Source organism: Pristis pectinata, chromosome 13 (genome assembly GCF_009764475.1).
Source record: "Pristis pectinata isolate sPriPec2 chromosome 13, sPriPec2.1.pri, whole genome shotgun sequence".
Taxonomy (NCBI): Eukaryota; Metazoa; Chordata; class Chondrichthyes; order Rhinopristiformes; family Pristidae; genus Pristis; species Pristis pectinata.
Genome location: NC_067417.1, coordinates 45,731,066 through 45,744,721, shown reverse-complemented (window position 1 = coordinate 45,744,721; position 13,656 = coordinate 45,731,066). Strand labels below are relative to the sequence as shown.

The window sequence follows — 13,656 nt, the reverse complement described above, 5'->3', positions numbered from 1 at the left end:
AAGAAATAGATTAGTTTTTGGGGGGCGGGGGAGTGTAAGTGGTAGTATTCAATGACGACTCATTTAACATTGAGTGGTATCAGCCAAGCCATACACTATAGAACATGGGTTCTGAATTCAAGTCTCATGTCAGAGCCTGCATTCAACCCAAATTGACAGTGTTTGGAAATGGAATCAAACACTGGAAAGACTGACCAGAGAATAAGAAAGTGAGCAAAGTCCTTACAAAGTTACTTTATACACAAATAAGCAAAAGCTGCAAAGGTTAACTCACTTTTCTCAATAGCTCACATTCACGTTCCTCTAAAGCCTTCTTATGCCGTGAAGTTACTGCTTTGACCTCTGATCGAATAACTTGAGCCTTCATCTCCACTTGTTCTACCATGGCTCGAACTTTCTCTATACTGAGCTGCAAGGTGGGGAGGAAGTAGGATCAGTGGTAACGGTAGGAAAGGGTGAACAGAGACGCAAGAGACAGCATAATTAATAAGAGCAACAAAAACCTTCACATACATTTACAAACATGGCCACTATAAAAAAAGAGCACTGGCATTCTGTTCTGACATCACCAGAATGTCAGAGCTTCTGTGCTCAACCAGCCAAAGTGCAAATTCCACAATTAGCTTACCCCAGATTGCAACTCTTGTTGTAAAATTGCCCCCAGGTCTGATAGTGACCTGCAACACTTCCCAAAACTTCTATTCAAGATGCAATTCCATCCAGCAAGACAGATGAAAAATTCATGAAGTTTTAAATGAAGTTTAAAGGAGCACAAAACCATTCACTGAACAGTTATCATCCACTTATTCTTTTTCGAGCAGTGCACCAACAAGATTAGACTAATTTCTATAACGTATCAAATGAAGAGCAAAATTGCCTACATGCACACTTATTTCAGGATTAGCAACATGGATAAGGTACTGAGGTGCAGTCAGCACCTATGAGCTTTGTTCTGTTGAACAATTATTCCTCAGTTTTTGTATGGAGATTCCCTAATAATGAGGGTTCACTCGCTATTTGAATTTGTACAGAGAAATTACACAACACTTAAACCTCTAACCAAAACCTCATTTTCCAAGCATATGCTATAGATTCTGAAAAGGACAACAGAACCAAAACAAATTTTGCCACCCCCAACCTGGGACACCATTTTTGAGCATTCTACTACAGTAGAGGGGGAAATCAAACAGTTTTTAAAAAATCTTTATGGGTCAGTTTTCCAGCATTAAACTAAAAGGATATTATGATAGATTCTTTTACAGATGCTACAGTATTATTGCTCTAAAATAATGAGAAATTTCTACTGTAACTGCCATCACCACTGGTGCAAAATTACTGTGATTCAATGTATGACCAGACTAATTTGTTTCCCAAACTCGTTGACCACCCAACCAATTTTTGAGAAGGTTTTTCCTCAGAATAAACACCAAAATCACCCTGGATTAACCAAACAAAAATTTAGATTTTTAGTGTCAATGGCTGTTAGAAACAAGCCAATTCTCTCACTCCATGGCAATCTACATGTTTATTGAATCCCAGGTAGAAATACTTACTATGGCTTGATGCAACTTTATTTGGAGAACCATGACAGGAATCTCTGCAGGAGGATATAATGGAGCTCAGCAATGCCTTTATCTACTTCCCTATTACTTTTCAGTTCCAGTAGTTACAACAGTGGCAATAATGTACAAAGCTGCTCAAGTATGCCTTGTTCACGTAAAGGACAAGTCCAATTTAGCTGATTATCACCTAGTCTATTCTCAATCAGCACAGTGTCATCAAATGGCACTTATTCACCTATAACCTGTGCACCAATCCATCCTGGGATTTAAGCCCCAGACCTCAGAACCTTGGTCAAAACATGGACCAAAGGCCTAGTCCAGAAGCAATGCAAGACCAAGTGCCCTTGACTTCAAAGCACTATTTAACCATATAGCATCAAGAGCCCTGGTAAAACTGAAATCAAAAGGACATCAAGGGCAAATAGGGATGGCAATAAGTACATGTTATCTTTTCCAATTCATAACAGTGATTATGAACATAGCACAGGAATAGACCCTTTGCCCACAAACTAGTAATCAAATGCCCAACTAATCCCTTCTGCCTACACAATGTCCATATCCTTCCACTTCCTGAACACTCACGTGCCTAAGAGCCTCTTGAACACTCCTATTGTATCTGCCTTCACCACCTCCAGCAGCACATTCCAAGCACCCACCACTCTCTGGGTAAAAAAAAACTTGCCCCACACATCTCCTTTGAACTTACCCCTCTCACCTTAAATGCAAGCCCTCTGGTATTAGACATTTCAACCCTGTGAAAAAGTCCACTCTATCTATGCTTCTCAATCTTATTACCTCTATCAGATCTCCCCTCAGCCTCCATGAACTTAGAAACATCACCAGTCAAAATATGTACAACTTGAAGCTGGGGGTGACTTCTTTCAAATCCGAATTGTTATCCCAATACCAAGCTGTATATAATCCCAACTGCACAACCAAAAGGAAGTTCTTTTGTTTGATTTTATGGACTGACCAAGCCTGTGCGATTAAGTTCATCTACAGATGAAAGAAATATCCATGCTGCACCCTCAGTGGTAACATTATTCCATGGGTCATAAACTGTCATTTTTCAGTGTCAGGCTATGGAAATGCCGCATGATTTCTGAAGAGATGGTAACCCGAGACACCTGCCAGCCGTCTCCAACACTCTGGATATCATTGATTCCTCAAGCAGCTGTGAATCTGCTAAACTTGACCTTGGATAATTCAGACAAGTTTCCCCCCCCACCCTCTTGGAATCAAATTATAATAAACATTTTCTGAATAGGCAAATTACAAGCTGCAAAGGTAAGTTTAAAAACCAGTTTCAAGCCAATTGCTAGTGGACAAACCTGATAAGCATATAGGGATTACTCCTTTGTTAACGTCTGCTTGCTTGATGATATCAAACACTACACCAATTGACATCTTTCCTTGATTCAAGCATCCCCATTCTATAGACTTCCACATGATGCATTCACTATGCTACTGAAATGCTTCCTAAAGGGGTTCTAAAAAATTACTCAACTGTGCATTCCTACTCTTACCATTCAACTGTAACTGTTGAGCTCCCAACATGAACTTTAAAAGCTCTTGCCTTTATGCAACCATGAGCTGTTATTCTTTTACTCACTGTAACCTTGAAGTTGCTCAATTTCTCTAGTGAGAATTGTTAAAGCACAAAAGTCCTCATTCTACATGTTCAAAGTTCTATTCAAAAAGTTATTTGCTTCAAGATTTTCTTCTAGAAGCCCACCTTTCATCAAAACTGCTTTTTCCAAGGACAATGTTTGAAGAACATGTTAGGTTTACTGTTGGAAAAATGAGAGGAAAGAATTCTAGAATTGGTAGCAAATAATGCAATGCCGAGATTGGTCAAAAAAAAAATTAAATCATTAAAACATAGATCTTCCTTGCCATGCATTTCCTAAGTCTTAAATATTTATTTATAGGCTAATTTCATTTGGGAAGGGGATTTCCAAAACTCATGGGATTAACTAGCTAAAAATGTAACTTTTCACAATGAAATCCACATTACTTTCAGTGAGCAATGAATTTATTATTTTGGAAATTCTACAAATGCACCGCTTCTTTAAAATAACCCAACTTCAATGTGCATGAAGAATTTTAAATAGAAGGAGCCTTCATGTCCAGCAGCACGTGACTTTCAGGATAAAACCTGGGATTCCTATGAATCATAAGAAGCCAACATAGGAGTCAGGATATCCATTACTGATTGTTATGGAGCACAGAGAACTGTGTGGATAACATGGCTTGGCTGCAAAATTTGATTAATACTCAAAAGCATTTGAGGGGAGAATGAAAGCAGGTCTGATACAACAAGGAGACAAGAGACTGTAGATGCTAAAATCTGGAGCAACACACAAAGTTGGAAGAACTCAGTGGATCAGGCAGCATCTATGGAGGAAAAGGACAGTCAATTCTGGCTTCTGCCCTCTTCCTTTCCAGTCCTGGTGAAGGGTCTCGGCCCGAAACGTCAACTGTTTATTTCCCCTCCATGGATGCTGCCTGACCTGCTGAGTTTCTCCAGCACTTTTTGTGTATTGCTCCAGATTCCAGCATCTGGAAATTTCAAGTCAACATTTTGGGTCAAGGCCCTTCATCTGGACCATAAATGCTGCCTGACCCACTGAGTTCCTCCAGCGCTTTGTGTTTTTTTAAAAAATTTTATTTACAGCGTGGTAACAGGCCCTTCCGGCCCAACGAGTCCGCGCCGCCCATTTTAAACCCAAATTAACCTACCTGTACGTCTTTGCAATGTGGGAGGAAACCGGAGCACCCGGAGGACACCCATGCAGACACGGGAGAACGTACAAACTCCCTGCAGACAGTGATGGAAACCGAACCCTGATCACTGACACTGTAATAGCGTCGTGCTAACCACTACGCTACTGGGCCACCCTAATAATTATGCCGAAACCCAGGATAATTGTTGTTGATAGAGTAAGGACTGGTTTTGTCCATTCACAGCAATTTGTTCTTTTTAATATGGATATTAGTCATAGGAAATGGGGTTTATTTCAGACAAGTGCAAGGTGTTACATTGAGAAGACAAATCAGGATAGGACTTTCACAATGAACAGTAGGGCCCTGGGGAGTGTTGTAGAACACAGATACCCAAGAGTACAAATGCATGGTTCCCTGAAAGTGGCACCACAGGTAGACAGGGTGATGAAGGTGGCTTTTGACATACTGGCCTTTCATCTAGGTATTGAGTATAGAAGTTGGGATGTTACACTGCAGTTGTACAAGATGTCGGTGAGGCTGTACCCGGAGTGTTGTGTTCAGTTTTGGTCACCCTGTTATAGGACAGATGTCATTAAGGTGGAAATAATGCAGAAAAGATTTGAGGATATTGCAGAACTTGAGGGACTGAGTTATGGAGAGAGGTTGAGCAGGCTAGGACTTTATTCACTGGAGTGTAGGAGAAGGAGGGTGATCTTATAGTAGTATAAAATCATGAGGGGCATGGATAGGGTGAATGCAGTCTTTTTCTCAGGGTCGGGGAATCAAGAACTGGAGAACACAGGTTTAAGGTTGAGAGGGAGAGATTAATAGGAACCTTAGGGGCAGCAGCAGAAGGTCTGCCTAATGGAATGAACTGCCGGGGAAGTGGTTGAGGCAGGTACAATAACATTTAAAAAGACATTTGGGCAGGTACACATAGGATAGGTTTAGAGGGATATGGACCAAAACAGGCAAACCAGCTTTGATGAGCATCTTTGTTAGCATGAACCAATTGAGCAGAATACCTGTTTCTGTTCTGTATGACTATAATATAAATATTAATGTACAATAAGTAGACCAGTCAAATTCTTGGATGCTTCCCTCAAAGACCAGGCATCTCTTGGATCAGCTGAAGCCCATACAAGGAGGCACATATGGCTAGTCTTAGCTGGTTGTGGGGTGGTAGACACATGGGGTGCTGGCAATTGAGGACATGGAACTGAAGTTACAAACTCTTGAACTCATTTGTTCTGCTACAAAATGGTTCTTAGTACCTCATCTCAGTTAGCTCTCCATCCCACACCCATCCTTTCCCAAACCACTACCACAGCTCCACTACAGGTTCTTGCCTCTCCTGCAAGTGGGGTGGGTATCATCCTCACAGCATCTACTCTGCAAAGCCTCCCCACAATCTGGTGTTTCAGCAAGGTCACCAGCGTCCAAGCAACAGAATTCTGTGGTCTCTCAATTTAAACAACACTGCTTTTCTATTCCTTTGAGTAAAATGGAGAACTTAATTTTAGCACATTTTATATCAATCTGGAAAAGTTATACTCACTTGCTCAAATTGTTCCATTCTTTCAGACCTTGTTCTCCTCACGACTTGCTTTTTCTCCCATCTTTACATTACTAGAAAATTTGCCTAGAACACAACCAGTCCTTCAAAGCCACTAATAGATTGTAAATAATCTGGGCCACACCACTGAACAGTGAGGCACGCTCTTATAGTTAAAGCCTGACAACTTGAAAATGACTCATTTATCCCAATTAGGTTTTCTCCAAGTTAGCTAATCGTCTATCCATTCCATGCATTTTTATCTTGTGCAGTAACCTTTAGTGACATTTTATCAAGTACCTTTTGCAAATGCATGACATCCAATGGTTCTCATTCATCCGCCCAGCTTGTTAAATCCTCAAAAGAACATCAAATATATTTCCCTTTTAGAACTACAAATTAGATGCTTGTGCAGAAGAATGTAATGCATTACATTTCTGGACTAGAAATTCAGTCACAGTTCCAATATACAAAAACTAATGTCGCACTGCTGAAAAATCAACCTGATGCAAAGTAGAACAATGTCTAGGTGCCTTAGAGCCCATTGAGAAATTCATTTTTCAGCAGGATTTCCATTCTTTTTCTCCACCCAGTTTAAAATTCTGCCAAATTACATAACAGTACCCCATCACAAAATTTGTCTGATATGAGAGTTTTCAACATCAACTGCTATCAAAAATGACACAACATAATTACCAATGAAATAACTAGTTTTTTTTTACTAACCTCAAATAAAAATCAAGCAGCAAATGCTGAAAATCCAAAATAGAAACAGAAAATACTGGAAATACTCAGGTCAGGGCAACATCTGTGGAAGGGGAAATTATGTTAACTTTTCAGATCTGAGACCTTTCTTTAGTACAACCTGACCTGCTGTTTCCAGCATTTTAGGTTTTTGTTTACTAACCTTAGTTCCCTCAAAAAGTCTATTTGAAGGAAGAATATTCAAACTACATTTTCTGACGTCCTGAAACTTGACCTCAAATACACCCTTGCACATACACATGGACCGCTATGTCCATGGAGGTAAAAGTCACCAGAATGAGCTTTCTAGCCTGTCATTTCATGTTGCTGCTGATCTCTGCCACATCTGTTGGCCATTGCTGCATTGTGGTCACCCAAACACTATACTCGAGGAGTATTTCTCCTTCAGCACACAAGAGCAGGAACTGACATATCTAAATTGCAAAGCACATTCAGTTCCCTACAAAGAGCTCCGTTGAAACAACCCATTGGAAATACTTGGCCAATCTCTGTTGCGTTCATTGTGCAGGTGGACATCAGTAGTTAATATTCTTTACAACTTGTCCAAGTCCCTTAGAATCATTCAGCACTCTCACATCATCTCCTTCCACCAATATTCCCCCCCCCCCCACCCAGACATATCATTCAAGAGCAACACACTCCAGTTTCTACAAAAATGTTACTTGCATTGTGGTATGCCTCTTTAAGAGATAGCTGCAAGAATAATAATGGGTTAAATACTGACAGCTGCAATAATTCACAACATCTCAAAGGAACCAGGACATTGCGTTGTGAAATGGACTTTTCTCCCCAAATGTACAATTCAGGAGGTATGGTAGCATATAGACTTTGGACAAGTATTCAGAGACCAAAATAATCGATCCATAGACATGTTCAAACCCCAGCATGACAGCTGGGGAATTTTTATTCAAGTATTTAAATAAATCTTGAATTTAAAAAAAAAATCAGTCATGGTGAAATGAAACCGTTACACAGTCGAAAGAATCTACCCAGCTCAGAATGATTTTCAGTGAAGGAAATCTGGTGTCCTTACCCTGCCTGGCCAACATGAAACATCAAACTCACCAGCATGGTTGACTCTCAATTGCCCTCTGAGATAACCTAGTAAATGAATCAGTTCAAGAGACAAGAAATGCTGGCCTTCCCAGCAACATCCACATCCTGTGAATGAATACAGGCTTTCACAGTGCAAGAAAGAGCTCACTGTAAAGATTCAATACAACTCCAACCTATGCTATCTGAAAAAATTACTGCTACAAAAAAATCTCTTACACTGCATGTGGGGAAAAAATTCAGCTGTCATTCCATAACAGCAATAAGGTTTACTGGCAAATTATTCCCTCCAGATTTGAAAAACTCTACAGTACCCTGATCAAAGTCTTAAGGAATGAAACACTAATTCAATCGAATTATTAAAATTCAAACAAGTTTAAGACATTGGTAGATTGTGCGCTCAATTGCTTTTTCTACCAGTCCAGATAATGAGCAAGTTTATAAAAAGGCAAGAGCTATTGAAGCCTCTTCAGATGCAGCAGTAGCAGATTGGGGGAAAATTAATGGAAGTTTTGCAGCAAGTCTGTCTACACTAAGAGCTTCAGCTTTAAGACCAGCAGCCAGAATGTTCAAATACTGGCTGGAAAAACTTGGTCAATTCTGAGACTTGTTACACATCACAACTAGCAAGTTTACGTTTTAAAGTCTGTTTAGACGGTGGAGGGGGGAGGACAAGAAGACCATGTGCTGTTTTATTTTATGCATCAAGAGCAGAGAAATGCATGATTCACTTTTATGCCATTTACTTATGTAAATAAAGCCATCATTGCTTCAGTCTCCATATGGCGAAGTGTATATTCATCCCACTTTTAAACTGGAAAATAAAATCATTTGGAAGTGCATGACACATTCCAGCAGCTAAGGTAACATGTAAAGGTCCCAAGCTATGATCACTGGGTCTTGCCAAACCTACCCAGATATTAGCCAGTGCCTGCATGTTTGAGGTCTGCCTATATCAGTCAAGGCTGAACTGAATGCCTTTAAATTTTTTGTAGCAGCCTTGCTAAAAATGCAGTTATTCACAAAGAGTAGGGATGACATTAAGCTTCAGAGAATTACTGAAGGGCAAATCCATTCAAGGAGCCAGAACCAAACTACAGCAGTAAAGGGGAAATTGAAATCAAACTAAACTGAATATTTCACTGAAGCTTGTAAGCACCTTTAATGTAAGGTTGAGCAAGCAGGTGCAGAGGCCCAGTTGGCTTCTGTGCTCATTTGCAGTGGTTCGACAAGTTCAGGTCAAGCATCATCTCTGTGAGGATCTTTGTGCAGAAACAAAAAACAAACGGGAACAAATCTATTCTTCATTAAAGTAATACCTCCAATTCATTGTTTTAGATAATATTTAAACAATTGTTTAATGCAGCCTTTTAAACACCAAGATAGCAATGGGCAGCAGGAAACGTGGGGACACCCGCATGCTGGTACCCCTCAAAGTGATGCAGCACCCTGACCTGGAAACATTGTCATTACTTCATTGCTGGATCTAAATCATGGAACTTTCTATTCAACAACATGGAAGCAACATCACCAGAGGGACTGCAGCTGTTGACCGCCACCTTCAGGGGCAATTAGGAATGGGCAATAAATGCTGGATAAAATAAAAATAATAAAGTTTGAAGATTTTATCATTAACAGTTTAAGGATATGAAAGTTATTAAACAGCTAAACTGAAGAGGCAAACATTGCTGGCACTTTAACATTGAAGAATTTTGACTGTTCAACCGAGACAAATTCATTACAGCCACTGAGTTACAATGTTTATATTTCATTGGGAGACTTTTAAGAGATCCATTAATCTGGCAAGCTCCATACTTTTCCATTTCTCTTCACAGCTAACTCTGCTTCCATTTTAACAGCTAGACAGTAATACCTCTAAATAAATAAATTCATTTATTATACTTGGCAGTTCCCCCCTGCAAGTAACCAATGTAAAAACATGGTAACACTTCAAGACTGGGGAGCCTATCTATTACATGCTTAACATGATATTTCATTTGATCATCAAATAGGAATTTAGAAAAGGGGCTTTGATGAATGCCAATATAACACTGCAGTGAAAGGAAGTCAATTCCACCTTCACAAATTCAGTATCATGTTCAAAGTATTTTATATCCAGTCTTCAGAAGTCAAATCTTTGAAATCAAAATAATCAACCGGCCTTCAAAATTGGAAACATTAAATGGTTTTTAGCATGTCTTTATTGTTAAAGTGTCTGACAATTGACAGTGGAAGCTAGATTATGCAAGAGCAACGGAATGCTTACTAATTAACTAATCAATCTAAAAAGAGCTGTTCTGCCTTCACAGCAACCTAACGATCTTAACCCAAATGAAGCCACAATGTGTCCACAGCATTTAAGTTCACCATAACTAGCGCCTGTGAAAAGTGTCCTGGCTTCACCACAATACCCACTGATGAGAATGACAAGATTCCGGAGTTAACAGCAAATATAAGGTATTTTTGGACTGGAAGCTCCAACGTGCTTTGAGGAAAAAGGAAAACCTTATAGACTCCTTAAAATTACTTGAGAAAATAGTTTGCAGTCTTTAGAGCAAGCAGAGGAACAGGCCTGGCAGTATTGCTCTAATAGAAGCTGGCATATTCAGACAAAAAAAAGACCCCTCTTGCATCTTCACAAGTCTAATGCCTCACTGTGCCAAGGAGTTGGGTGCAGTCTGTGTAGTTTGCAAATTCTCAGTGACAGTGTAGGGTTTCCACCCACATCCCAAATATATGCTGGTAAGTTAATTGTCTATTGTAAATTTTTGTCTGAAGTGGCAAAATAATCAAAGGGGAATTGATGGGCATGCAGGGGTACAGGGAAATAAAAGAGTGGAACAGGACTGATAGGATTACTGTGCTGGGAGCTGGTATGGATTAATGGGCTGAATGGCCGCCTCTATCATAGTAAGGCAGCCAGGATAGCATGTGGCTGCTGTCCTAACTTGCCCGAGTCAGAGGTTGTGGTTTTGGGATGTGTTGACAATGACACCAGGGTAACTCACTGCAGTACACATTTTGGATTGTACACTGCAGCCAAAGATCATGGGGACGACTATTTATGATGGATGGGGAAATCAAACAAGCAAAAGGTTTTGACCAAGGTGGTATCAGGACCAAGTGTTACTGGAACTGCATTCATCTTGATAAGTCTTGGGACTTAGACATGGCACAAAGGTTTCAGTGCACTAGTGGTAATATCCATCTCTGTCCTGCCCTTTTATCCATTGTGGTTATGCAACTGGTCAGTGTGCCATTACATCAATGCTCATTTAATCTCTCAGATGAAGGGCCTTCAACCCAAAGTGTTAACTGTTTTGTTCTCCACAGATGCTGCTTGACCACCGAGCCTCTCCAGCATTTTGTTTTTACATCAGATTTCCAGCATCTGCAGATTGAGTTTCAACTGCCAGAACATTTGTGGCCTGTTTCCAACACACTAAAGCTATTTTTTTTGATATCCTGTGGAATGACTGAAATTGGCTGATTGTTCTGGGACCTAGGGACAAGACCCGTATGAATCAACTCAGCACTTTAGTTCAAGATGGCTATAGTTCAGTCTGGTCTTTTGCACTCGTGCTACACTCCACCATCTTAGACATCAGTAGGTTCATGAAGCTGCCTCCTCCTCCAAATACCTGCCACTAGTCACAACCAAATGGGTTAAGACTGCAGAACACTTCTTCCATTTAGCACATGTGGTAATCTGTACTCTTCATACAGCATGAAGTTATCCAAAGGCTGTATTGTTAAAATTTATAATGTATCCAAATTTCAAATTTCAGTTAAGGAATGTTTTATCTGTCATTGTTAGAAAACAGAAAATTTCAATTAAGTTGGTGATGGTAATACATAACACTTGCATATTCTACAGTTGAGGCTAGTCTTTTTACTAATCCAGAGATAAACTCAAACAACTAAAGATCTCTCATAACGTAGTGAACTGTGAAACAAACAAATCCTGACTACAATCTCCTTTAGCACCACACCCAGGATGCAACTCTGAACAATCACAGGTCATGAGACAAACTAAAGTCCATAGAAAAAGGGAAGAATTAAAGAAATGCAAGAAAAGCAGTGGTATTACATTTCATTAAAAAATTCTGAACAATTTTGGTTTAACGGCAATTGGAGATTGCTCAGTTTACAGCATGACCTTCTAGAATCCTGCAACTCAGACAAGAATCAAGTTGCTAGGCCATATCCTAAAGTAACGGCTCAGTATTGTATTAACAGGACAGCCAGAAAGCTGAAACACAGCAAGAAATGAGGGGAAAATTTTATTGCTTTTGATAGGTCTTTTGAAGGTGCTTCCCAGTCTGATGAACACAGGCACAATGTGGGAACTTAATCCTGAATACAGAACCTATAACTAACACTGACAGTGGTTCTACAGATTATGCCAATGGCAGCCAACTTCTAACTTTTTTTTGTTGACTTGAATACTAAATCAAGGTCATCTTGAAGGGCTTTCAGATTTTTGCTGGAACCTAAACATTATTCCCACCCAACCACAGAAGACATTCCAATATCAGTGGTTCTGGTGGATGGTGCACTACAGGCAACACGTTTTAATTACACGTTTAGCACAGGTATTGTTAGTACCTTTGCACCCATCAGTTACTTAACCTGTGCAAGGTGTCAAAGGATTTAATAACACCCAAGCAACAAGGTACCAATCTAGGGAGTCATCTTCAGGGAAGAAAAATATTAGAATTAAAAACACTAAGCTCATGTTAGTTGCAGCTTTTTCTGAAAACTGCAACTATTAAAACCTCCGTACAAGACCTAAATTTTACAACCGAATGCATTCATGTCTTCCGTAAAAAGTGATTTTGTGCTCAAATTATTTTCCAAATGCCAAGCTGGGTAGGCAATGTTTAAATAGCAGTCCTAAATAAACATGGTTCACAACAGTATTCGCTTTCCAAACCACAATAGACAGGAGAGAAAAAAAAGTGCAATTTTTTTCTGTTTTAAGTATTATTGCCTCAAGTAACCCCGAACAGATCTAGAGAAAACTTGATAAGACATTTATATGGTGGATGCCAAAATCCAAAAGGGGACCCGTTATGTTGGCTCTTTACTTTTGAAGGCCCCATTATGACTCAGCAACTTTATACATAACTTTGTGCTAAAGCATGCAGTACAAAAAGCCCCAAGGTTCAATCACTAGTTTGCACAGGCTTCGTCCTGGATGTGTGACCCTGCAGATTCCAATGGGCAATTTATGGCTGCAGCAAGGAAAGCAAATGGTGAGGGGGGGGAATTTGCTTTATATTCTACTTTTTCCATGGCTGCAAGTGTCCCTGGTGTTTGGTATATTTACACAAATGTAGCTACTTACGACCTGAATGTTAGCTCTATTTCTGAACGCCCAACCACATTCAGAAACAAAAAAATTACAGTTCTTGCCATCGGCAAAGCTGTGGCAGGACTCTGGCAATCATTACAGCTTTCAATGACAGAACTTCAGACCAGCCATGTCTCTGGAACAGTTGAAACATTCAAATTCAGCAAAGAGGTGTTGCAGAGAGAGGTGGGCAGTGGGGTGGGGTGGGGGGAGGGAAAAGAGCAAGGGTGGAAATCAGAAGTGAAAGAGGTAAGAGTTTAGAGCAAATTAAGCCAACGGATTCAGGAAAATTACAAGTTCACATCTGCAAACCTGAATGGCCTGCCGGCCTTGCTGTGCATCTGCTAATAACTGCAAGGTTATTTCTTTGGAGTCCTGTACGGCATCCTGGAGGTAGACAAAGCTGTGTCCTACATGACGGCTCATTGTGCATTCTCGACAAATCGGTACGGCGCAGGTATCACAGTACAGACGCATCACCTGAAACAGAAGCAAGCTATCAGCATTGATCATTTCAAATTAAGGCGTTCCATTTAATCTAGAGAAAAGCCTCATTTTTCATTCTTGATTTAACAAAATGTTTGCAAAATTTCCTTGTAAAGGCAACTACCGTTCATCACACTTAAATCATGCACGAA

General features: G+C 40.0%; 1 protein-coding gene across 1 annotated transcript in view; it reads right to left on the bottom strand.

Annotated features, from left to right (window-relative positions):
* LOC127577265 (E3 ubiquitin-protein ligase TRIM71-like) overlaps positions 1 to 13,656 on the bottom strand; it is a 38,934-nt gene that overhangs the window by 4,942 nt on the left and 20,336 nt on the right. The window contains 2 exon segments of the mRNA XM_052028312.1: positions 275 to 409; positions 13,331 to 13,498. Of these exon segments, the coding sequence (XP_051884272.1) occupies positions 275 to 409; positions 13,331 to 13,498 (303 nt within the window).